Source organism: Accipiter gentilis, chromosome Z (genome assembly GCF_929443795.1).
Source record: "Accipiter gentilis chromosome Z, bAccGen1.1, whole genome shotgun sequence".
NCBI classification, from domain to species: domain Eukaryota; kingdom Metazoa; phylum Chordata; class Aves; order Accipitriformes; family Accipitridae; genus Astur; species Astur gentilis.
Genome location: NC_064919.1, coordinates 59,746,267 through 59,771,283, shown reverse-complemented (window position 1 = coordinate 59,771,283; position 25,017 = coordinate 59,746,267). Strand labels below are relative to the sequence as shown.

The 25,017-nt window shown below is 39.7% G+C and overlaps 1 protein-coding gene across 2 annotated transcripts in view; it reads left to right on the top strand.

Moving 5' to 3' along the window:
* ZNF366 (zinc finger protein 366) overlaps nucleotides 1-25,017 on the top strand; it is a 34,516-nt gene that overhangs the window by 7,659 nt on the left and 1,840 nt on the right. The window contains exons 2-5 of one of the 2 annotated variants that reach the window (XM_049795117.1): nucleotides 8,788-8,857; nucleotides 13,026-14,353; nucleotides 16,520-16,711; nucleotides 22,380-22,554. In XM_049795117.1, the coding sequence (XP_049651074.1) occupies nucleotides 13,055-14,353; nucleotides 16,520-16,711; nucleotides 22,380-22,554 (1,666 nt within the window). In that variant the 5' untranslated portion in view covers nucleotides 8,788-8,857; nucleotides 13,026-13,054. The remainder of the gene's footprint in view (nucleotides 1-8,787; nucleotides 8,858-13,025; nucleotides 14,354-16,519; nucleotides 16,712-22,379; nucleotides 22,555-25,017) is intronic. The other variant, XM_049795116.1, reaches the window with a different exon arrangement.

The following is a 25,017-nucleotide window of genomic DNA, read 5'->3' as shown; positions in this document are numbered from 1 at the left end:
TTCTTTAGTTGGGGCAACAAACAAATGCTTATTTTCAAAACTTTCTAGAAGTTAACTAAATAGTTAAGAGCAGTATGCAGGATGCATTTTGGGGAACAGAGAGGGAAAGCATTTGCTTTTTGCTGTTCAGTCAAGGAGAAGATTCAAGTTTGGCATCACAGGTGAAGGGCAAAGCCAGAGAGGAAGTTATCTTAAATTACTTCCTTGCAAGCACTTCATATGATCAGGCAAAAATACCATTTTATGCTGGTAATGAAGAACTAAAATAATTTCTCTTTAAACTAAATAAACTGATTACAAAAAAATGAACGGTCATTTGAATGCTATTGTGAGATGTATGCGAAGGTGATAATTTTTCTGAACAATAAATACATATTCAGCACAGTTTCAATGCTTTAACACAGATTTTATGCTCTGCTAGTTTGGAAAGCAGAGCTCCCTAATCACAGTGCAGATATATCAAAAGTAATTTCCTCCAATGCCCCAGTAATTTGCCTCAAGAGCCATTTTTAACTCTATCTCATTGCTCATAATTCTTTTTTTTTTTTTTTTTTTCTCTTTGGGTATCAACAGAATAAACACAGTGGTGTCCTAGGAGTGTCACTGACATCTCTAATTCCTTTGCAGTGCTTCCTACTGAACTTATATTCAGGGGAAAATGTCTAAGTCACTACTGAGCCAGATTAATTGCAAGTTAGTAATAGTGGTTAACAGGGATTAATCAGTCTCTTCAGTCAAGCAGCTTTTCCAGCAAGAAGTCTGTTCAAACTTCAGCTGAAATTAAATTTATTCATCTTTCCTAAATGATTAGGAAAGCATCATCTGGTAATTACTTTTGATGAACTGGACACCAAGAGAAATGTTCAGTAGCAGGTATATTTTTCCTAATTCTGTCAGTTTCTGGATGAAATCCTCTTCTTTCAGTTCCTGTAGGTTATAGCATGTCTTACTGGAACACATGATACCTACCACTTTAGCAACCTTCACTTTCACTGTGAGTTTTGAATTGTGTGAAACAAAGAATTGAATGCAAAATAAATACAAAAAGTAATGGTCCTGCTGAAGTCTAATAACACTCCCCCACGCTTAAGTAAAACTAACATTTCTTTAAAAAACTAACCTGCTTTGGAGACTTTATATGAAAACTCTCCCACACAACCCTCTTCTCCCTTGGCCCTTCTCCAAGCTTAGGCACACATTTTGCCTTGTGCTTTCTTTTTTGAGGTACCTGTTGCTTTACACCTGCAACGGCCCGAAGGTGCAATTAACTGCTAATGGTGTAGGAGGGTGCCAGTGGGCTGACCTGAAGAACCAAGGCTGAGGGTGGCCCCTAGCTACTCTTTGAGATAACAAAGAGGTGGGAGGAGACCAGACCATCTCTCTGGCCTCCATAGAGGTGATAACGACACTGGGACTACAGTAGGAAGGAAAGCCCAATCTATTTCCTTTTTAAAGGTCATGAATGCCAGTGGAAGGTTTACTTTCAAAACAACAGCCCAAGCAGGACAGCATGAGGGTTATGGAAGGGCAGGCTTTTTTGATCATTCTAATTTTGGGTGTTCTGCATAGCTCTGTTACTTGTTTTAAAATAATACTACTGTACAGCTCAAATCCCCTCTATCTCCACTTCACTCTATAGAGCTTAATGATTGTGCTTTGTAGGTGGAAAGATTATGTCCAAAGTGTTCTTTCAAGGACTCCACACTATTCAGTATTACTATTTTACTACCAGATCCTTACTTATACCTATATTATTTATTTGTTCTTCATTCACTTTGTCTGTTATAATATTTGTATGGCGAGAAAAAAAATCCTAAAATTGCATTACTGTTATTGGATAATTTTCCAGAGGAAAAACTATTTAATACATAGGATTCCTATGCTGCCAACAATGTACTATTTTTATTTGCAGCGGCAGATATGGAAGTAGACAGGAAACAGGGATGGAGTGATAGGACTTCTATAAACAGTGATTAAAGTGACTCAACATAGTTTGTAAAGGCAGGGGCAGATCCATGGTTCCAGCCTTTGACATGAGAGCTCCTTATCCACTTAAGAAAAGGAAGACATTTGTCTTATTGGCATCACCTCATAACAGCCAAATCCCAAATCTTGCTCTCAGCTACACCCCAGATTTTCCATAATGATTTCAGTACAACATGGATGATGCCAGGGAGGGAAAAAGGACAGTTACTTAGGATGAATTACTGCCATTGTTTAGTTGAGTAATTAACTGAGCTGGCCAACCCATCATTAATTCCAATAACTAGTGAGGGCAGGATCAAATTGCATTTCCATCCGGTCTGCTGGCACCAGTTAAGCTTTGCACATTTGAAGCTCTGCTACTGTATGTGCTCTCTATGTCACCATCATGGCCAACCTGGTCTTGTCAGCCCTGAACTCTGGGCAGGGTCTGGAAACTCAGTATACGCATGCCCAAACGTTCTTGGGGACCCAGTACTGTAAGACTATTTATATGAAATTGAATATACACCAACAACATCAAATTCAGTGCAAAACATAACAGCCACAAGGTGGGAGACTTTGATTTATTTCCCTCTTCCCCTCTGAGGAGCTTGGACCCACATCTCTAGCCTCTTAAGTGAGTCCCCTAACTAGAGCCTGTGAGGGTCTCCTTTGGCTGGAGCAGGACCATTACACAGACAAAGATGCAAGAGCCAAGGAGCAGGTAGCAGGGAGAAGTCGGAAAAAATTGAAACAGGACAGGGTCAGCTGTTCAGGGAGATGGTGGGGAGATGAAAAGTGGGGCATGAGTGAAATAACCTACAGTACTCGTGGGTTTCAGGTGATTGAGGAGAAGAAATAGAGGTGTTTCAGGGAGAGGTAGACTGAGAAGAGTGGAGGTGGGCATCTATCCTCTGGCACCATCCAGGTCTCACTGCCCTGGCTCCTTTCTAAATCTCCAGAGGTACAAGACCCTCCATCAAAGCACTCAGAGATACCTTACTTCCCCAGGACACAGTACCTATCTCTGTATGCCTCTCAGCCCACAAGAAACAGTTGTCTCTGAATTTTTATATTACGTAACTTTTATCCACATCCATCCTTCATGGAATAAGAAAAAAAAATCAGAATGCAACATCTTTGGGTCAGGAAAGACCTGATCTACAAACAACTGGAGGCCTGAAGATAATGCTGGAAAGGTGTCATGATACTCTCTCCTGTTTCCTATATTCTTCAGAAGACCAGTATCTTGGGTTAGCTACACTACTAGCCTGAGCTGATATGGCTGGACCCAGAGGAAGAGATCTGCCAGCAAATGATTGTTTCCTCTCCCCTTCCTTCCCACCCCAAAGTAGCCTTGAATTCCCCGTTGGTACCAAACAATCAGGCAGGTGGAGGTGCTCAGCTGAGGACATATAATCTTTGTCCCCTTACACACTTTCAGACTGGATAATTTGCTGTGCCTTGCAGGGTCCCGCCATGTGTAGCTGTGGTTTGGGGGTGTAAACAGCTAACACTTCAGAGCCAGCAAACTTAACATCTACTTCATTATCCAGGTTATCTATGTGCTGCTGACCATTTTAGCAGACAGAATAGAGAAGCAGAGAGGGATTGAACCACAGATGGAATAGAGAAGTGAAGAGGGAAGGAAATGTAAGAGAAGAACTAAGAAAACTCACAAAGAGGAAGAAAAAAAGAGAAAAAAAGGAGAAAGGAGGATAAGAAAAAGAGAAATAAAGAGCCGAAATAGCAGCAAGCCGAAACTGTACTCAGAGGACACTTTGCATGTACATTGAAACGCCTAGAGACAATCCATGAGTCTTAAGTACTGCTAGGGACATTACCAGTAAGGCCCTATTGCAGATGTTCAGTGGTTAACTACTGCTCTGTGACCTCCACCCACCATCTTGTTACGCAACAGAAGAGTAGTGAGAATGATAGCAAACGTTTTGCTGAACTAAGGACAGAGCACACATAAAAGCAACAAGAAGGATAGCAAACCTTTTTGCTATGAGAACACAGCCCTCATACTGGAGAGGAGAAAATATCTACAGCCATCTCACTACAGCACCAGGCAATTTTTATCTAATCAATGCCACCATCGAAAGCAAGTTATGCCATAAACCACTCTATAAGCACACCTGATGCCACAAACAGTGCCCCAGCTTTGGCAGGATGGGTGGTGGGACTGATCCAGCCTTTCAGCAGAGGAAATCTCAGAATATAGTTTAACACTTTCAATAATTATGAAAACAAAAATTATCTATAAGTTATGGAAAAGAGAATATGCATTCATTTTTATACTATTTTAAGCATTTTTTCTATTACAAGAAATACTAAAGTGACTATACTCCTGTAGAAGTGCTCATAGTGTCTTGGTCCCTGAAAATTGAGTACAAAACCAAATTACGGATATATCTAAGATGATTCTAAAAGCCTCTGTATAGGCAGTGCAGGCAAATGGGTATGTTTCCTAAGCTTCTGTATTTCCCAGCCAAAATAAAACAAAAATGATGTAAGTTAAAATGTTAAAAATTGGGAATAATAAAGACAATTCAGGGAGGGTATTTCTGTTGCACATTTTTCTGAGAGAAGACCCGTTTCTTTGTAACGGTGTCATCTCCCAGATAATATTAATGCAGCTACACTGCATAAAAAGCCCTTAGAGCAGAAGGAATGTCTAAAGTGATCAAACTTCACACATGAAGCAAGGAAGACATGCCAAAACAGAGTCAATGAAGGAAAAAAAATATTATTTAATATATAAGATATCTTTGAAAGTTCATTGCTTGTTGCATCTGTTTACTGTGTCATGTTAAGCTGTTTAAATGTGTCAGATTTTTTAATCAATTAAGTTTCTTACGTGTGTGATTGTATGATTTCCATTAAGTCTGCCTGCAAACATTACTATCTGTTAATATATTGTCTCAGGATATAAAAGTTATTTTTTTCCATATTTATATAATAGATTTGTCAAAAGTATCAAATTTTGCTCATGGCATAGATGGGTTCATATCTCATTGGACAACAGAACCCATAACAAATAACAAGGAAAATTGTGAAGGATTAGTTTCAGAGTTCATTGGAAGTCTTTCCATAAGCCTTAGTGAGTTCTGATTATGCTCTAAGAAGAGCTACCAAGGTTATCAGTTTTCCTTTATCAAGCATTTGCTGAGAAAAAACCCCACATTTGTTGATGGAAAGAAGAAGTTTTATCCTGAAGGTTGATACCAGCACAAGGTAGTTTCCGAGGGAGAAGTGAAAAGACACTGAGCTCTCAGTACTATCATATTAATGTAGGAAGAAAAAAACTGACCTGGTCCACTTCTCATTTTCAGTCATTCCAGATCATTTTGATGAACAATTGTTTACTTGTTTCCAATTCCAGTTATATTAATGATGGTAATCCAAAAGGGGAACAGAAATATTTATGACAATATCTTTATCTTGATAGCGTTCTCCAGTTAAGCAGACATATCTGACTCATTAAAGACATGGAACAAGAAGGCTTATCTCAGAAGACAATTAATCTGATGGTTAAATCATGGACAGGTCTACATGCATATGAGAGAGAGAGAGAGAGAAAACAAGTGTTTGTAGAAGTAGTATTGGAAAAGATTTGATTAAACTCCATAATGACTATTATTCCCAGCTCAGGCCTGTTTTTTTAAGGTTTCCCAACATTTATGTCTCCCTAATCAGTATCTGCATTGATTGATTTTGGATACTTTCCCTAAATCCATGTTTATTTTTGAAAGGTAGTCCAAATTTCTGTCTTCTTCCAGCTCCACACTGTGACAGAAAAAGTGCTTTCTTAATTTAAAATGAAAAATCACCTTTTAGGTTAGCTTCACATAATGTAGCACAAGGACTTTAAGGCTGATTTGGGTCTATAAATATATACTCAGTTTATATATAACATGTACCCAGTTTATATATTCAGCTTGAGTATATTATCATATACTAAGTGTATGTTAATGGAGTCCATTTTTCAAATTTGTGTGCTTCAAATGTGGATATTTATGCCTGGAGAACATGGATGGAAAACACAACTCACATGGACTTCTCTAGAGAATAACAGGGTGGGGTTGACAGTGATTTTAGAGAAGTTCTGGTACGGGTTTTTACCTTCTGCCCTCCTCTAATGACTATAGTCACTCAAGCCTAGAGTAAATAGAATACCTTAATTTGAAAAAAAAATATACAAATAATCCATTATTGAATAACAATGGCAATTTGAGCCAATATCTAGTGAACCTAGTATTGAAATAACTCTAAATCTCTTGAGCATGTTTAGAATTTCTGCATCATTCACCAAGGCAGCACCTACAGACAAAAATTTGACTGTATAAATGACAGGCAGGTGCATGGATTTTACAGATACAGAATGTTATTATCATCTAGTTTAACTTCTTACTCAAAACAGACAAGATACACTTGAAAATTACAGGTTAAAAACATTCACATTGTTGTTTTCCAACTCTATGAAATCATGATATTTGCAATGAAAAAGGAAATGAGGAATGGCAACATTACTGCATGACTTCACTCACACACTGGAGGCAGCAGAAAAGAAGTGGAAGAGAAAAAAAAAAGGGGGGGCTTATGGAGGGTTCATGCTGCCCTTGAAGGAAACTAGCAGGGAAAATTGTATGGAGGGATCAGAGGTGTACTAACTGAAAATACTTGGTTACCGGTGATGGATACCTTCACGTTTGTATAGGTATTCCTGGCATTTTCGAAGTCTGACAAATAACTCAAAGCAGTGTAGATTCAGTAGGAAACACTGCTTCACTGCTGAAATGAGATGAATTCACCATATTAAAGCCCCTTTCATCAGATCCTGAGACAGACGCAAGTTTTGCATAAATAGCAAATGAGTGAAAACTAAGTAAAGAATTTGATGCTTAATTCAACAGCTGTAAAATTGAATACATTTAAAACCAAAACCTATCTGGAAGTCTTAACTGAAGGAAGGAGATCCCATTAAGCCTATTAAGATAACCATAACCAACTCTATAATAAATTTACAAAAGTCAGTGTTTGAAAAAAAAACCCTGCTGGTTGTTCAGTAAGGCTGAAGCTGTCCAGCTGCTCAACTTTAGTTCAAGAAATGTAATAGTGTGTCATTTGTCACTGATCCTCACCACATTGAACATAGAAACAGCTGTTTGGGTTCATTCTTTCCTTATAGATGACAGTACTTTTGGCCCCGCGACAAAAGCAGAAGTGCAGTCTTACAGGGCACAGTTTCTACAGTCATACATGTTCAATTAAATGTGAAATTTCTCTTCCAGCTAAGAGAAGCTGTTCCGCCTATTCAGCTACCTTTAGACTTCTTACACTTCCCTCTGTTTCATCTTCTTCAAAATAGCAAGCACAAGTGCAAACATCCTAATAAAGTAGCCCGTTTCCCTTTGTCAGAGGGTACATATCACTTCAACTCATCTTGGTCTCATTTTTTTTTTACCGTTGTGTTGCCCAAGAGCAAAATCAGAACAGTAGTAGTCCATGTTTAAGTGTGAGAAACCTCATAACCTCACTTTTTTATGGTTGGGCTTATTATTAGTCTATAGGCAGAAGGCACTTTCATATAGGAAGCAGAATCTTGATTCTACTGAATTCTAAAGAAAATTTGCTGTTGACTTCAGTACAGAATATTAACTAGAGACTGTAACAATGTGTACACCTGTAGAGTGAATTGCATGATTTACATACTTTTTTAATCCTTTGTAGAAATATGATGAGTGGAAATTAGAAAGTAAATGGTGATTCATATTCTTTATTAAACTCTCTTCCTGCTTCGTGGAAGTTAACATTATTAGCTGCTGCATAGATATGTTATTTTGGAAATACCTCAACAACTACCTGAACTCACTGTAGCCTTTCTTTTCTTTTTTTGAAAGGGCAGAGAGAGTTCTATTTTTCAAAACAGTGTATTTCCAAATATACTTATTTACATAAAGAAAGAAACTGTGAGGATGCTTGTCTGTTATAAAGAAATTAACTTTTTAATAAGCTCTGAAGTGCTAGGTCGGGGGTGGGGAGGGGTATGTTTAAATGCCAATACAGCATGGAAACCTCTGTCTCAGTGAGCTTTCCAGATCAATTTTTCAAAACTGAGGAGCTAAAATACTAGTGATAAAAGCTAAAATTTTTAATGTCTCTCCAGGTTTAAACGAACCTCAATGTTTAGTATCACACACTACTGTGCTACATATCATCATATTTTAAATATTAAGTTCTGAAGAAAGAAAGAAAGAAGTTTTAAAGTGCTTATATAGGAAACACAAAAAGTCCCTAGGAGATATTTAAACCAGAAATTTTTCAATTCATACCCCTTTATTTATTGTTGAGTATTAAAATGACATCAGCTACTTCAGGATCAGATAGAACAAAATTATTGGGCAACTGTGTTATTAAAAGCTTTAAAGTTCTCTACTGAAGTTATTTAAAGAAGAAGGGACTGCTCCTTAACTATTTCTTGCATGGTGGTCACATCTGTAGTCTCTTCTACAGTTTCCTCAGGACTCACATTTTTATGGAACTAAGTTCTGGTCAAGGTGAAGATCATGCCTCCATTCAAATTAACAAGGATTTGCTACCAACATGAAAGGAGATGAGAAGAGGGGCTACATTTAATCTTAATTAATTCTTACATCATGGGGTTTGGCAGATTGAAGGGGGGGAAAAAAGCAGCAAGGTGATCCATATTTAGACTGTAAATCTACTTTCCCTCCCTTTTTAGGTGCTCTTTTTTGGATTATGTAGCACCTCTCTGATTGTGCTGGTCACTGACTGTTTAAACACTTTCCCTTGTAGGCTTGGTCCCATGATGTGTGTAGCTGTGGACAGTGCAATAAACCCATACACTCAGTGAAAGCAGCCAAAGGTTAGTAGTGCAAAGAAATTCTTTCTAGTAATTTCAAGCAGTTATACAGCCTCTGCCATAACTCTGTGTTCCAGACAGTTTGGAATTTTGCATAAAACGGGCTGTGGAAGAAGGGAGTAACTGGCAGCCAACAGACAAGAGAGCAATTAGACACAACTCACTGTCACTTCTGTGTATTTTTGGCAGCATTTCAATAATCTAACAAAAGTGGTAAATAACATAGATGAGTTCTCAGTTGCAATGGGTTTTCTGAAGCATTTTATACCCATATTGCTGGGAAAGAATCGGATACACAAGACGAAAGATATTTGAGGGACAGGCCCGTACTTTGAAGGGAAGATTTTGGTCTACAGGCATATTTAATGTTCAAATTGTGTGAGTTAACTTTGTTTAAATTGAATTTTGAAAAAAATAAACTTTTTCCCTTTTGGAAAGAAGTAGAGTCTTTTTTGGTATTCAGAGGATTCCCTTCCCCTTTTCCCTTTTAATAAGTCAAGCCTTTGTACCCAAAGTCTTCAAGGTCTAACTTCCTTATTTTGCCCAGGGAGTTAGGGTGACAAGGAAACATAGCAGAATGCATACTCCCTAATAGTACTCTGTGATGGAACATACACACTTATACATACTACATATATATACATACACACACACACACAAATATAGCATATATGTACAGTGTATATAAATAGACACCATTTCCAGTGAGTGAGCTAGGGACTGAAAGTCACATCCTGGTATAATTATTGGATACTTGTCCCAGTTGTAAGCAATTTTTTTTTAGCCTTTTCCACTATCACAGGTGGGTTTTGAATCATCAGTTTAGAGATCCTACAATTTTTGCTTCAATTACTCCTCATCCTTTGTGCATCGATTGATCCCTTTGTCTAGATTTTCCATCTTAAATTTTTGTCACTGATCTTTTGCTTCACAGAGTATCTCAAAGATAATTCCACAGTCTACCCTATTAGAAGGAAGTAATCTGTTTGTAATCAGGTTTTTAAGATGTCTTCTCTTGTCCAAGCCTAACTAGGTCACAGAGATGTGCTTTTATCTATCTTTAGAAGCAGGTTTATCCAGCACAGAGGTTCCTGAAAAAGAAACAGGACTGTCTTTAATACTTCAACCACTTTCATGCTCTCCACCCAGCATTTCCAAGAATACTGTTATAAATAGCATCAACATGTCACAGGTGACAGAGGGAAAATATGTTTCGTGTTCCAACCTATCCTCTGCCTGGTTGGATAGATGCATGTACGCAAACACACACACACATTCAGATAAGTGCATCCCTCAGGAGGACTACAAGGATGTTGTGAGGTTATGCAGGGAGAAAATCAGAAGGGCCAAAGCCCAGCTAGAACTTAATCTGGCTACTACCTTAAAAGACAATTTAAAATGTTTCTATAAATACATCAGCAATAAAAAGAGAACTAAGGAGAATCTCTATCCCTTATTGGATGTGGGGGGAAACATAGTGACAAAGGATGATGAAAAGGCTGACGTACTTAATGCCTTCTTTGCCTCTGTCTTTAATCGTAAGACCAGTTGTTCTCTGGGTAATCAGACCCCTGAAAGACAGGGACAGGGAGCAGAATGAAGCCCCCATAATCCAAGAGGAAATAGTTAGTGACCTGCTACACCACTTAGACACACACACATGTCTATGGGGTCGGGTAGAATCCACCCAAGGGTACTGAGGGAGCTGGTGGAAGTGCTCACCAAGCCACTCTCCATCATTCATGAGCAGTCCTCACTAACAGGGGTGTGTCCCAGTTGACTGGAGGTCAGCAAATGTGACACCCATCTAGAATAAGGGCTGGAAGGAGGATTTGGGGAACTAGAGGCCTGTCAGTCTGACCTCAGTGCTGGGGAAGGTTATGGAGCGGATCATCATACAGCAAGACAACAGGTGATCAGGCCCAGCCAGCATGGGTTTCTAAACAGCAACTCCTGCTTCACTAACCTGATCTCCTTCTATGACAAGGTGACCAGCTTAGAAGATGAGGGAAAGGCTGTTCATGTTGTCTACCTAGACTATAGTAAAGCCTTTGACACAGTTGCCCACAGCATTCTCCTGGAGAAAATGGCTGCTCATGGCTTGGATGGGTGTACTCTTTGCTGAATAAAATACTGGATGGATCCAGCTAGCAGCCAGTTACAAGTGGTGTTCTCCAGGGCTCGGTACTGGGGCCAGCTCTGTTTAATAACTTTATCAGTGATCTGGCCAAGGAGATTGAGTTCACCCTCGGTAACTTTGCAGACAACAAGAAGTTGGGCAGGAGCAGTTGTTCTGCTTGGGGGTAGAAAGACTCTACAGAGGGATCTGGACAGGCTGGATTGATGGGCCAAGGCCAATTGTATGAGGTTCAACAAGGCCAAATGCCAGGTCCTGCACTTGGGTCACAGCAACCCTGCGCAAAGCTTGGAGAAGAGTGGTTGGAAAGCTGCCCGGTGGAAAAGGACCTGGGGATGTTGGCTGACAGCCAGCTGAATAGGAGCCAGCAGTGTGTCCAGGTGGCCAAGAAGGTCAACGGCATCCTGGCCTGTATCAGAAATAGTGTGGCCAGCACACAGGACTAGGGAAGTGATTGTCCCCTGTAATCAGCGCTGGTGAGGCCACACCTCGAGTACTGTGTCCAGTTTTGGGCCCCTCACTACAAGAAAGACACTGGAGAAAGGTGCTGGAGCATGTCCAGAGAAGGGCAACAAAGCTGGTGAAGGGTTTAGGGAATAAGTCTTATGAGGAGTGGCTGAGGGAACTGGGGTTGTTTAGCCTGGAGAAAAGGAGACTGAGGGGAGACCTTATCACTCTCTACAACCACCTGAAAGGAGGTTGTAGCGAGGTGGGTGTTGGTCTCTTCTCCCAAGTAACAAGTGGTAGGACAAGAGGAAATGGCCTGAAGTTGCACCAAGGGAGGTTTAGTTTGGGTATTAGGAAAAATTTCTCCACGGAATGGGTTGTCAAGCATTGGAACAGGCTGCTCGGGGAAGTGGTTGTGTCACCATCCCTGAAGGTATTTAAAAGACATGTAGATGTGGTACTTAGGGACACAGTTTAGTGGTGAACTTGGCAGTGCTAGGTTAGTGGTTGGACTTGAGGATCTTAAAGGTCTTTTCCAACCTTAATGGTTCTATGATTCTAATATTCTATGATTTTACAGAGCTAAGGCAAAAGGTAGCAGCCTTATTTAAGATGAACCAAAATTCATAATCGATATTTTACTTGAACCCCAAATTCAGAGGAACCTGCCTGTATGATAGTGGAATATAAAATTTTGCCAGAAGCAAATTATTAATCCGTCTTGTCACACTGTACCACTAGAAACTCTCAGAGCATTCTTAGGTGTCAATTACTCTGGAGACCTGGGGGTTTGCTGACATTAATTCTATATTTAGTTTTATAGTGGAGATTTTGCCCTCCTATTTAGAAACAAAAACCCCCTAGATTAAGTCTATAAAACTGAATGTAGTTTGGAGAATCGTCAAAGGTCTTTCTTCCCCCAAATCTGCCAGGTAAATATCTCTGTGATTAAAACAAAGAAAATAAATTAATCTCCGCCTTCTTATTACAATACAAAGTGAGAGAAGCCAGGAAACACGGCACAAAACCTGATGGTACACAGTGTCCTTAGATCACTTGGCCATTGTTTTCTCTCACAGCAGCACATGTTAATGATACAAAGAAGTTTAACATTTTTTGGCTTTGGCTTTTCATGTCACAACCATAATAAATGTGCACATTATTGTTTGTATTGCCATATCCTTTAGATGCACCGCCAATTTCTAGAGCCTGTGCATGCACAGCCAGGGACAGGATTTTGCCCACAAATAGCCCGGCTGAATTACATTAAGCAGAAACATTGCTATACAGGATCAGCTGCAAAGCAGTGTGTCATGGTACAGCATGTTTATGTTGCAAAGAAGTTGTATGGGTTGAACTTGATTTAAACCATCAATTCTACCACAGGAAGACCAAAGCTTCTTTGTTCTTCACTAACCAATTTAATTCTGCTTTAAAAGGTTTTTGTCTTATGTGGACCTAAGACATCCTTAGTTGCATTTAGTTAAAAAAACTCAACAACCTCCAAAGTAACAAAGTAGACAATAAACGGTTAAACCCAGGAGAACAGGAAGAAATAAAGAGATTTGAATTTTTGTTTGTTTTAAGGAATTCGGGCAACACAGAAAAAATCAAATATGATGAAGAATGAAGAAACGAGTTTTAATGTGGACAGTACACAAGCCTCTCCCTTCTCCCGCTGCCTGCAGCCACTGAGCCCTGTTACAAAGCCACACAGAACAACTCCATTCGGTGAAGAATTCAGACCTCACCTCTCCCATTTCCGCTATGGCCCTCCTTCCCTGGGAGACATGGAAACATTCCAGGGGTCCTTGGAAGGAGGGTCTCGGAAACGCAAGAGCATGCCAACAAAAATGCCTCCTTCTATCACCCTCGAGGGCTCCTCATCACCACCAGACAGACCTGAAGATCACAATGACATAGGCTCTTCCAGACTCCCCTTGGTGTTCCAACAGCCAGCACAGACCAAGTACAGTTCCCAGATGATTGACCTCTGCAACTTTGGTTTTCAGTTCTACAGAACTCTGGAGCACTTTGGAGCCAAGCCTATTAAGCAAGAACCAGCAAAGCCTAACATGGCATGGCCCAGTAGCCCAGCATTCATGCAGGCTCCTTACACTTATTATCCTAAAGTCCACTCTGGCTTAATGTTCCCTTTTATTGTGCCACCCAACTTTCATTTCAGGAACGCCTTTCAAATGAAAAGACCTCCAGAGCCACCCTTCAGGAGGGCTGAAGTAAAAGAAAGTGGTGAAAATAAACAGAAAGTGGAAAGAGTAGATGTCAACCTTCAGATAGATGACAGTTACTATGTTGACGTGGGGGGTGAACAGAAACGCTGGCAATGTCCCATGTGTGAGAAGTCCTATACATCCAAGTACAATTTGGTCACCCACATTTTGGGGCACAGCGGCATTAAGCCACATGCTTGCACCCGATGTGGCAAGCTTTTCAAGCAGCTGAGTCACTTGCACACACATATGTTGACACACCAGGGTACTCGGCCACATAAGTGCCAGGTGTGCCACAAGGCTTTCACTCAAACTAGTCACCTTAAGAGACACATGATGCAACACAGTGACATCAAGCCTTACAACTGCAGGATCTGTGGCAGAGGTTTTGCCTACCCCAGCGAGCTGAAAGCACACGAGTCAAAGCACGAGAGTGGCCGAGAGAATATTTGTGTGGAGTGTGGTCTGGACTTCCCAACCTTGGCGCAGCTGAAGAGACACTTAACAACCCACCGTGGCCCTATACAGTACAATTGCACGGAATGTGATAAGACCTTCCAGTACCCGAGTCAGCTGCAAAACCACATGATGAAGCACAAAGACATCCGCCCGTACATCTGCACTGAATGCGGCATGGAGTTTGTGCAGCCCCACCATCTCAAACAACACTCCCTAACTCACAAGGTAAGCCAGCATGGGTTGCGCTTTCGCCTTGCATCGGAAGGTAGCACAGGAATTACAGGCTACTGAAGATACACGTATGCACCTCCTCTGAGAGAAGGTAATCGGTCTGTAGTGTGTCATGCTGGTCCTTTGCCAGCTGGAGAGTTTTATGCAGAGCAAAAGCCCCAGCAACACTGTCAATAGTAGAAGCTAGACGTGTCTGTTAGTCTTAAGAAAGTACACACAAAACCTGCTTCACTATAAACAGGAGCTCAATTAAGCCACGGGTATTACATCCCAAAACTGTATTCACATCTCTCCGTTTCTGTGTTTTATCTTCAGAATGACCTTCTGTAACATAACAGATTTGTAGAGCTGTATAACCTCCCTGAAATTTTAATAGAAATTTGCTACTGAAAACCAGTTTTATTGCTTTGCTCCCTTAATTAGGAAGTAGGTGGATTTGCAGTAGACTATGTATGCAGCAAAAGAAAGTGTATTATTACTCATCAGGTTTTGAAGAATCATTATAATGAGACATTTAGGGAAAAAAAACCAACGTAAGAAAAATTCCCCTTTGCATTTAAGTTATCCAGAATGCCAGCTAATAAAAGTGGACAAGCAGGACCGTAATCCCAGCCAATTCTTACGAAGTGGCAGTCTTGCCACTGCTGACAGCAGTGACAGCAGAGTCAGTTTAGGCTAGGTGCGGGCTTTGGAACACATCCAGAAAGATCCCTTTCAAAAATAGGAAAAATGTAACTGTTCCTTTCAAGAATGTCTGAAACTGGCTTACCCACCTTTACGAAAATGTTGTTAAGACATGTCAAAAACCCACACATTTTATAAAAATTTGCTTCCAGCTTTGCATATTTTTCCTCTAACACTTGAATTTTGGCTTTTCTATGAAAAACATTAAAAATACGGACAGCTGCAGCCTTTCAGTCTTATAGACACATTGTCTTTTAAAAACCAACAACCTCTACTTCCACATTTGCTTTTTCTTCCCTACTACATGATTGTAATTTCTGCTCTTTTTGGAGATTCCCTGGTCTTTGGATTTACCATGCAAAATTCTACTAACTTAAGGCTTGGAAGTTTTTTTGTCACCGGAAACTCAATGCCCCTGAGCCTTTAAAAAGCTTCTGCTTCTTTGTCCACAGCTGCAGGTGGATTCAGCTGTGAACATAATTAATAGTAGTTAGCTGACCAAATGCAGTCTCACATCAGATAGGCAGACACTTAAAGCCGCTGTTGGTGTTCACAGTTTCAGCTTTGCAATTAACTGTGAAAACCACTGGCTGGCATGAAAGTAGAGGTTGTTTCAAGTCTTCTTTGTAATGGGGGCCTGCAGGAGGAGTAATTGCTCTCGGCACTTCACTAGTAAATCCTCATTACCTTCAGCAAGTTATACTCAAACTCTTAAAGTGTTTAGTGGTAAATTCATTGATGTTCACAGCATCTAAATGACTTTTTGGGGAGCTGGCAGATAGACCACATGGGTGTGAGCAAGAATATTGAATTATGCATTAGTAAATTCACTGGATGGCATAAAAGGTGCTAGAAATGCTCTGTAAACACCAGATAAAATGAGACCAATCCATTAGGGTTAGTGCAAGTCCCACTAAGAGTGAACAGTTTTTTCTCTACATTGAGTGTAACATGTATATCCTTATTTGGTGACATTTCTTGACTAGATCTCAGTTACTTCAGATTATTTTATATAGCTTTCTCCAAAACAGGGCTATGCCTTTTTCAGAAACCAATGAAATTCAATTATCAAAAGCAAGCCCTACTTTACTGTCTTACCTGGTTAGCTTTTATTCTTGGTTTGATAAGTGTACACATTTGACCAATAATTTACTTAAACAGCAGAGTAGGACAGAGAAGCTCTGCTGCTGACTATGTCTCATTGATTTGTAAACTTACTGCTGGAAACAAAACTCATTATTTCATTAAGCTTTTATTTCATTTTCCTTCCCTGCTTCTCAGATTCTTGTAAGAATTTGTCAGGAAAAAAAATACATAAGTATCTATTATTTGAGCAAATGATGTTTAAAGTGAAATAATTTATTACCTGCTTTGCTAATGAAGAATAAATAATTCATATATTGCTGTACTGAAGATGAAATTATCTAGAAAATTTTCCATCTACAGAATTTTCTGATTTTTTTTCTTTTCTTACAGGGTGTGAAAGAGCACAAATGTGGAATTTGTGGCCGGGAGTTTACTCTGCTGGCCAACATGAAGCGACATGTCCTGATCCACACCAACATCAGAGCCTATCAATGCCATTTGTGCTTCAAGAGCTTTGTGCAAAAGCAGACTCTCAAGGCCCACATGATTGTTCACTCTGATGTCAAACCCTTTAAATGCAAGGTAAGTGCATTTGGTGACAGAGGCATTAACCTGCTGGATATTTCTGTGATATCATCATCTTGTGATATGGTAGAATTAGGAAAACAAGATTTGTTAACATGTACTGCAGTTGCATTTAAATTAGCATAAACCAACCTGGTTTTCTTTCTTTATCCAGGTTCTGCTTATATAGCATAAAATAATGGAGGTAAATATCTGTGGTTTACTCCCTTCCCCTTCAATATCAGTTACTTTCATCCTCAGATATTTTTTTCATCTTCATGAGCATTTAAGTGCCATGGCAGCTTGAGGACAATAAACATACCTGACAATCGCTTAGTACAGCCATCCAAACAGAAGTCTAAGTGCTTAATAGCTTAAAACACTGACTAAAACCATAGATCAAGTCATGCACCCCACAGAGGCCCATGGAAAAGCAGCAGCCATGACTTCACACAGTGATGCTATGTGACAATTCAGGGAAAGACTCAAAGAAAGTCACAGCAAAATACAACTGCAGAAGCGATTTGAATAGGCCAAGTACAATTATCAGATTGAAATTCAGGGCAGGACATCAGTATCCTAACAAAACAGCTTCTGAGACCATCTGGCCTTTTTAGGATCCTGTGTGAATTCCAGCTTGCTGCCTCCATCCAGGAGGATGACATTCCCTTTCCACCCTCTCTTCTCTTCCCTCCCTGTAAACCTTTGAGGCTTTGGCTTTCTTGACCATGCTCATCTCATATCTTCCTTATGAATTATTCATGTTTATGTTCTTACTCAGTATTGGACACTACATCTGTTTCTTTTGCTGCCTATCTTGTTCAATACTGTGGTCATACCTTGCGAAGTCCAAGGCTGTAGGTTTTATTCCCACTTTGATCTGCTCTAAGAGGGCTATAAATACAGAGTGGAGCATATTACCCAGTTTATGCCTAAGTAACTGCAGATTGATCTGGAAGCAATTTCTAGAACTCTTTCATCCAACATCTTTATGGAATTAAATATTTTCTTAAAAGGAACATTTCATTGAGAAGCAGAACTAGATGAAAAATTTTAAATTGAATTATTTTCTCTTGAAAAATGTAGAACTTCAAAATGTCATAGGAAAATATGACACTCAGTGATAATTTTAATTTGAAAATGTCAAAATTAATCTTTCTTACATCCTCATTCTGCTTTGATAACTTTGAAGCATTTCACTTTGAAAAAAATAACAGCAAAGTCTTTCAACTGTAGCATTTTGTTTCATTTTAATTTATGTCCTATTAAAATGTTATTTTGTATACTAGGATTTATGTTGTTCTATATTGATAAAATAATTTCTGTGACTGAAATGCTTGGGTAGTTCCATGTCAAGTCTGCTGGAGACTTTAATTCTCTGAGAACATCTGCAAACAGGTCTTTTTGTTCCCATTTGGCTAAAGTCCTCCCTTGACTGTTGAAATTTCAGAAAAGGAACTCAATTGTTTAATCAGCTGTTCTGGATGCAGTATCTGGACCCACAATATTTTTTAGGCATGTGCAGATTAGCTGGAAGTTTGTGTTCAGGTTAGGGTTTGATGATAACAGACTATTAAAACTTGGAGGTGGCAATAGTTTGAACTGGGAACTGGAGTACCACCAGTACGTTTTCCAGCCAGTAACAAAAGCTCTACAGGAACACCTGTTTTTCTTATTTTTTTTTACTTCTCTGTCCCCACCCAATGTTTCTAGGAGGAGAGAAACAAGTAAGCACAGTGAACCAGTTTCTCCTATGTCTGAAGGGGCATGAATCAACATCAGTGCCCCTAAAAGAAGCGGAGATTGTAACTATATGCAAAGGGAGAATCAGAATTGCTCTTTGGTGTTAGGAACATCCCTTGCCTCTCTGGCAGAGCCCTTGAAAGACTTGAGCAAGTATTTCTGGCTGGTATTCAGAGGGTTAAGGCAATGACCAGATAGCAGCCTTTTGGCACCAAGCTCCTCCTCAGCAGAAGGAAGGATATAGCTGTATGAACAGCCTGCTTAACAATGGCTCACATGTCCCCGGGGAACCGCCTGCAAATAGATTTCATCTTGCTTTCTCTTGTACTTTTCAAAGCTTCCTGTTTTCTCACGGTCCTTTTGGACAGTTTACAGTCTTTCTCCCTCTCCCTCTCTCTTTGAGGAAAGGAACACCCTTCTTATGAAGAAAAAAAAAAAAAAAAGAAGAAGAAGAAGAATGCAAGGGAAAGAGAGCACAGCAGTAGCCTTTCTACTTCACCACATGCAATGGTTTTCTTTACCTTTTTCTCACAGCAAAAGAAAACATGAGGCTTTCCTATATGTCTAATCACAGCTAAGCATAGACTATCTGAAGTGACTGAGTAGCAAATAGTTGTCCCTTCTGCTTCCTCATCCAGCTGCAGTTTGGATCTGTGTTTGATTTTTCTCTGAAGAGTGAACTTCTCTGTAGTGTTTAAAGGCCTGAGCACGTGCTGCCTTGTTTATTTCTGTTTTAAAAAAAAAACGCCACTGAAGAGTTCTGAAGTAGTTGCACCAAATAGTGCAATAGTGCTAATTCTGATTTGTAGAGGAAGCTTCTATGAAACTTACTGTTGCTTTTAGTGCTGAAGTCAGCAATGTTTCAGACCTCCAATAAAGAATGGAATGAAGTTTTCTCCAGCCCAGCCAAATACACTTTGCAGCAGACGTTCTGAACTCCATTTTTTTCCCATCTAAAATCATGGGTTTAGATCAGGAGTCAAAACCAAAGAAAATGTGAGAGGTAAGTACTTTGGGAAGAAACAAAACAGACTTGACATTCTAGAAAGGTGATAGGAAGACAAAAATCTAGTGCTGAACTAATTTAACTTTTCTAGCAAACTGTACTGAAGTCCATTTCACCAGCCAGTGCAACAAAGTGTGTTCAGCAGACTTGCAGCTGAGGTTTTCTCTTCAGGGCTTGAACCTAACAAAAGGTCCACAAATAAACCATGTTGTTTCTGCTATCCTAAGATCTCTTGCATGAGTTTTACATCTCCCCATATGCTAAAGTCCTCTGTGGTGAGTTCTGATGGAGCTCCAACCCAAGCAACTGGCTCCAGGTCATCTTTCACACTCCATTCATCAGTGCTTACACACGCCCTGTTACAGAGAAAGAAAATCTTTTACACCTTCCTAGTTTGGTCTGCAGACTCAAGCTGTTCTTTAAGCAGTAGCTAAGAACTCCAGCTAGATCTGAGTTGCTGTCTTCCAGCACTTGAGCCCCAAACCTCCTCCCTTCACCCTCTGGATCATGGATGTTAATCTGAAAGTTGACTTGTGCCTTTTGAAAAGGATAGGTTACCCAGAGACCACACCAAACAATGCCATCATTCCGAAAAACAATTTTCATATCTGAATTTCTTTCATTTTCCTGCCGCACCTCTCCACTCTAGTACCATTTCCTCAGGTCCCCAGAGGAGATTTCAGGAGAGGAACACATTACACATCTTTAAGACTGTGCATGACTTTGGGAAATGGAAAACCTACCCCCTTTATTCAGAGACACAAAACTTTTATGCTGTAAGGAACTATTCTTTATGAAGTCCCCTGTCTTTTCATTATGAAGAAAGAGAAATAAATATTGCCTTGACAGAAACAAAATAAATGTTCCTACTAGACCCATTTTAATACTCAAGACCCTATAAAGATATGGATTTGTATGAAGTACTCTAGCCATTCACCTGTTCAACCTGATTTTCCTTGATTACCAGGTTAGATAGGGAATTAAAGAGCTAGTTATCAGAAAGCAAGAGCTGGTGAGAACACAGGTCGCAAAAAGCTGGTGAGAACACAGGTCAGTCACAATACAAGCAGATAACCAGAAGCCTTCTGCTAAGAGGTATTAGAGAGGTATTATTGGCATTCTTGTAGCCAGAGAAATATTGACATGTCATAGGTTGTTCCAGCAGCTGTCAAGATAAAATCAGCTGCTGCTCTTCCTTGCGAATTTTCTGTGCTCATCAGTGCTTCTTCTCCTCCTTGCTTCTTCTCAACACTTTCAGAGTGGTTTTCTGGTGCATTCATTTCCCTGAATACAAGTCATCCAGCGTATTAGCTTTCTTTGAATGCAAAGAAAAGACAGTCCTCTTTCCTAAGTGGATGGATGACCCTTGGAATCAGATATCTTACACTTACAAATTACTAGTTCATTTTCAGTTGCCCCCCCCCCCCCCCCCCCCCCTCGGTCTTGGTGAATGCTTTGCTGATAAATGTATTTGCTAGAATGTTCATTTTAGCAAAATGAGAGAGAGCAAATCACAGAATAGAACTTATGCAGCTGAAGCACGTAATTTTTGAAAAGTGAGTGAATATTTCCAGACTCTCTTTTTTGCAGCATTGACTCAGCTCTAGTTTTTGTTTAAAAACAATATCCCTGCAAATTTTTATGTTAATGAACTGCTTCCATTTTCCCTCAAGAGATGGTTTAAAATGCAAAGGATACAGTACTATGTCACCAAGGATAATTCCATTATCTACATTTTATCCAGATATCCCTGGTCATGGCTTTGTGAATTTGAATCAAAAAGTACTGTAGCAGACCTTCTGTTAAAAAGATAAATTAAAACAGAAGTCAGATTAGACCAAAAAATTTGGTGAAATCTCAGTAATTGCCTTTTAGTAATTTTCTCCCAGATCAGTACACTTCTTGATGGAATTTTCAGTTACTCAGTAATGGTGATTCTAGCTCATATAGTAATAAAGATCATTAAAAAAATATTTGTCTAAACCATTAAAAAATAGCTGAGGTAGAAAGCAAACACAGAAGTTTGCAGAGGATGGAAACAGCCACTTGAATGTGAATAAAATTATAAATGTGATAATGAAATATCAGAAGACAAGTAAGATGAGACGCTTGTAATAGTGATGTCAGACTCTCATGTGTTGAGAATACATTTGATTTATAAGGACCAGACTACAAAAGGACCCATCTAGACAAACAACAACGAAAAAAACCCCTTATTGTTTCATCAAAGGGAAATCAATGGCTTCAGCCCGCAGGAACAGGGGTCAGGGAAAGCTGAGTCATTCTTACAGCCCCATGACTGTTTAAATTCCAGCTTACTCACCAGAGACACCGAAACACAGAAGTTGGTAAACAGAAGATAAGAGGATCAGAGAAAAATGGGGGAGGAAGAAACAAAGAAATAAAGGAATTGCTTTTTCTAGCTTTAAGCAAAATGTGCAGCCATTTCATTTCCACTTAAGGAGAAGTGACATTCTGCTTGACTGTTTCACAGAAACCCTTCAATGGTTTTATTTTGTATCTCCATCTCTGCCTGGTGTTGTTCTTGATTAAAGGCTAGATTTATAAACTACAGATGAAATGGTTCACTAGGCCAGAAAGTTATACTTTGAATTTCATTCAAGTTAAGAGCCTTCCAGGTTACACGCTTAAGCCTCTCCCCTCCTTACAACAACATTCCCCGCTTTTGGGGAATCCTTGACTGTGTGTCCTAGTCACCAAATTTAAAAAATGGCAGCCGTGCAGAAGGCTCTAGAGAGATCAGACTCAACTATGTATTCTTGTCTGTAGGATTTTTGCCTGTATATTTGAAAAACAAATTGCAGCCAGAAGTGACCAGGGCTCAAGTTGAGAAGAGTAGGTTCTATCTCCTTTTAAGATGTTCTCCTTGGAATTACCTCTTTGAACTAATAATTTTCATTTTTACTGTTTTTACAGCTGTGTGGAAAGGAATTTAACAGAATGCACAATTTAATGGGACACATGCACTTGCACTCAGACAGTAAGCCTTTCAAGTGCCTCTATTGTCCCAGCAAATTCACCTTGAAGGGGAACCTAACCAGGCATATGAAAGTCAAACATGGGGTCATGGAAAGAGGATTTCATTCTCAAGGTAATATTTTTCAGCAAGGTTATTCTCTGAGAGATTTGAAGATGCATATCGGTAAACCCAAATGTGCTTTATACCACAGATCCATGATCTTGTACCATAGATCCAATACAACTGGAAGAGATTGATTCCCATAAGCCTGGGAGGTTGTTTTTAACTATCTGTATTACTCCAGTGCTACAGATCAGAGATCCCCAAGGTAGTCACCCTTGTCTCAGAGACCTGTCAGATTAGTATCTGATGACACAGAGGTACAGACTGAGATGGAGGAGTAGATAGAGACAAAATGAGACAGTATTTATGAGCATGAAGGAAATAATTTTAGCACACGAAGTTGCTGTCATCAAGTGTTAGGGAGAATATGGGCAGTAGTGCGAGAGCAGAGTGTTTATCAAGCCGTACCAAACATTCTTGTACTTAAACCCAGGGCTCCCCATCCATCACTGTAAGAAGATGCAATATCCACAGCACCACAGAGCTTCTCCCAGCAGGTGGGTACCACAAGACACAGATGGGAGTAAGCTGGTGGAGGCTAAGCTGTAGTGAGGCTGTTGCACATGTAGCTGGCCAGGGGAATGATTGCGTGACACGATCTCCCCGACTGAAGGTGTAGTTCCATTATTTTGAATAAATGCTACAGTTTCAAGGGGCTTGATTTGCAGAGGCTGACAGACCACAGCCTAGCAGCCAGGGGCAAGCAGGCATTTTTCCCCAGACACATTCGATTAGGAGTCCACAGTTTTTCTCTCATGTTTGAGGTACATCATGAATCATAAATTCATTCAAAGCTGACAGAAGCAAAAAATCTAGAGGATTTCACGGGTCTTGCTCACTGCTTATTGGATTCATATCTGGAATGGGAATAGAAGCCCGAATGGCTCCACATCCAGGAGCCTTGGTTATTCTGTACCACATTGACATGTTAGGTGAAGGCCATAGGCTCAGGACCCAGTTTACAAAGAAGCATGTGAAAAGGAGGAGACACTCCTCCTCCATCCCAAAGTATATGGATTTTTTACTAGCCAGGGTATCCAGCAAAGCATTTCCTATCACCCACCTAGCACATACACTTCCTAAAGTCAGACTCATGTATGTACACATCCCAATGCTGTCTAAAGAAGTGGGGAGATTAGGGAGGATTGTTTTGAGAGTTTGGGTATCCAAGATATTTTGTTTGTTAAGACTTTCTGGATAAATAATTATTTCATGGGTAAGATTTCTTAGTGTTCCTCAAATTCAAGCTTTAGGACAGCCTAGCACATATGTAAGACACATGTGCTAAGGATATTTAGCATAAAATTTACAAATATCCTAAAATGTAATGAAATAAACGGCTCTTTTTTCCTGGAAATCTCCATGCTAGTTACACAATTACTTGTAATTGAAGACAGCCTAAGAGCTTTTCACTGTACAGAGATTCTTCAGTCCTTGAGGCTTATCAAACACAAGACAATTTGTAAGGGCTGCCACCTGGTCATGAACCATTTTAACAAATGTAACCTGTTGCAAAGTAGCAGCGGTATCTAGTGAGGCAGCCTAGATCCTGTAGAAACTGGATTCAGTTACTGAGGGGAAAAAAACAAAACAAAGCAAGTAAAATAGTGGCTTTTGTAGATATTTGCTATTGGGCGAAATCCTCACTGCAGTACTGTCACTATTCTTTTATTTAAGATGGACTATGCCTGCAGTGTCTGAATCTTCTTCTGTGCATCCAAATGCTTAGAGCGTATTTGAGTCCACAGATGCCTCCTGGGTAATGTCTGGATTTCCAGCAACAGAGGAGACACTCTGACATATGTTAAGACAAACCAGATCCAGGAGTAAACTCAGACTTATACTGCATCACTCAAAACCGTAATTTGTTTATAATTATTTCATCAAGCTGAAGCACTATCTAGTGCATAGAACTCTTCGGTGGCATGAGTGACTACTCTGTGGGCGAAAGTGGAAAAATTAAGGAGAGTGGAGGTTGTAGACTTCTGAGACTTGACTGTCTTTTAATTTTTAAAGTAGTAACTTTGAACCAGAGTGTCCATAGAACAAACACATTAACATGTTTTTAATCTCTTCCACTCCTCTGGAAAAAAAAGTACAAAACCTGGGACTTTGATTATGGCCTGTGACAGTTTAGATCAAAGTTTTCATTAAAAAAAAAAAAAAGAGAAGGAAGGAGGAAGTGGGTAGATTCACTAGCAAAAATAGTTTACAAGACACCAGGCCACTTCACTTTTATTCCTAGCTCCTTCATCAAAACATCACAATGTTTTGTGTGTCCTGACCTGGCTGTGAAGTGTATACAATAGCACTTCTTTTAACAGCATCTCAAAGGAGATATCATGTGATATAAACAGTAAAGTACTTGGAGATAGCTGGGTGGAAGACAAAGGTAAAGTATGAAATAGAAGGCTGCCTCATATTTTGTTTTTAAACCATGTATCATGTAGTAAAATTTCCTATATATAAATT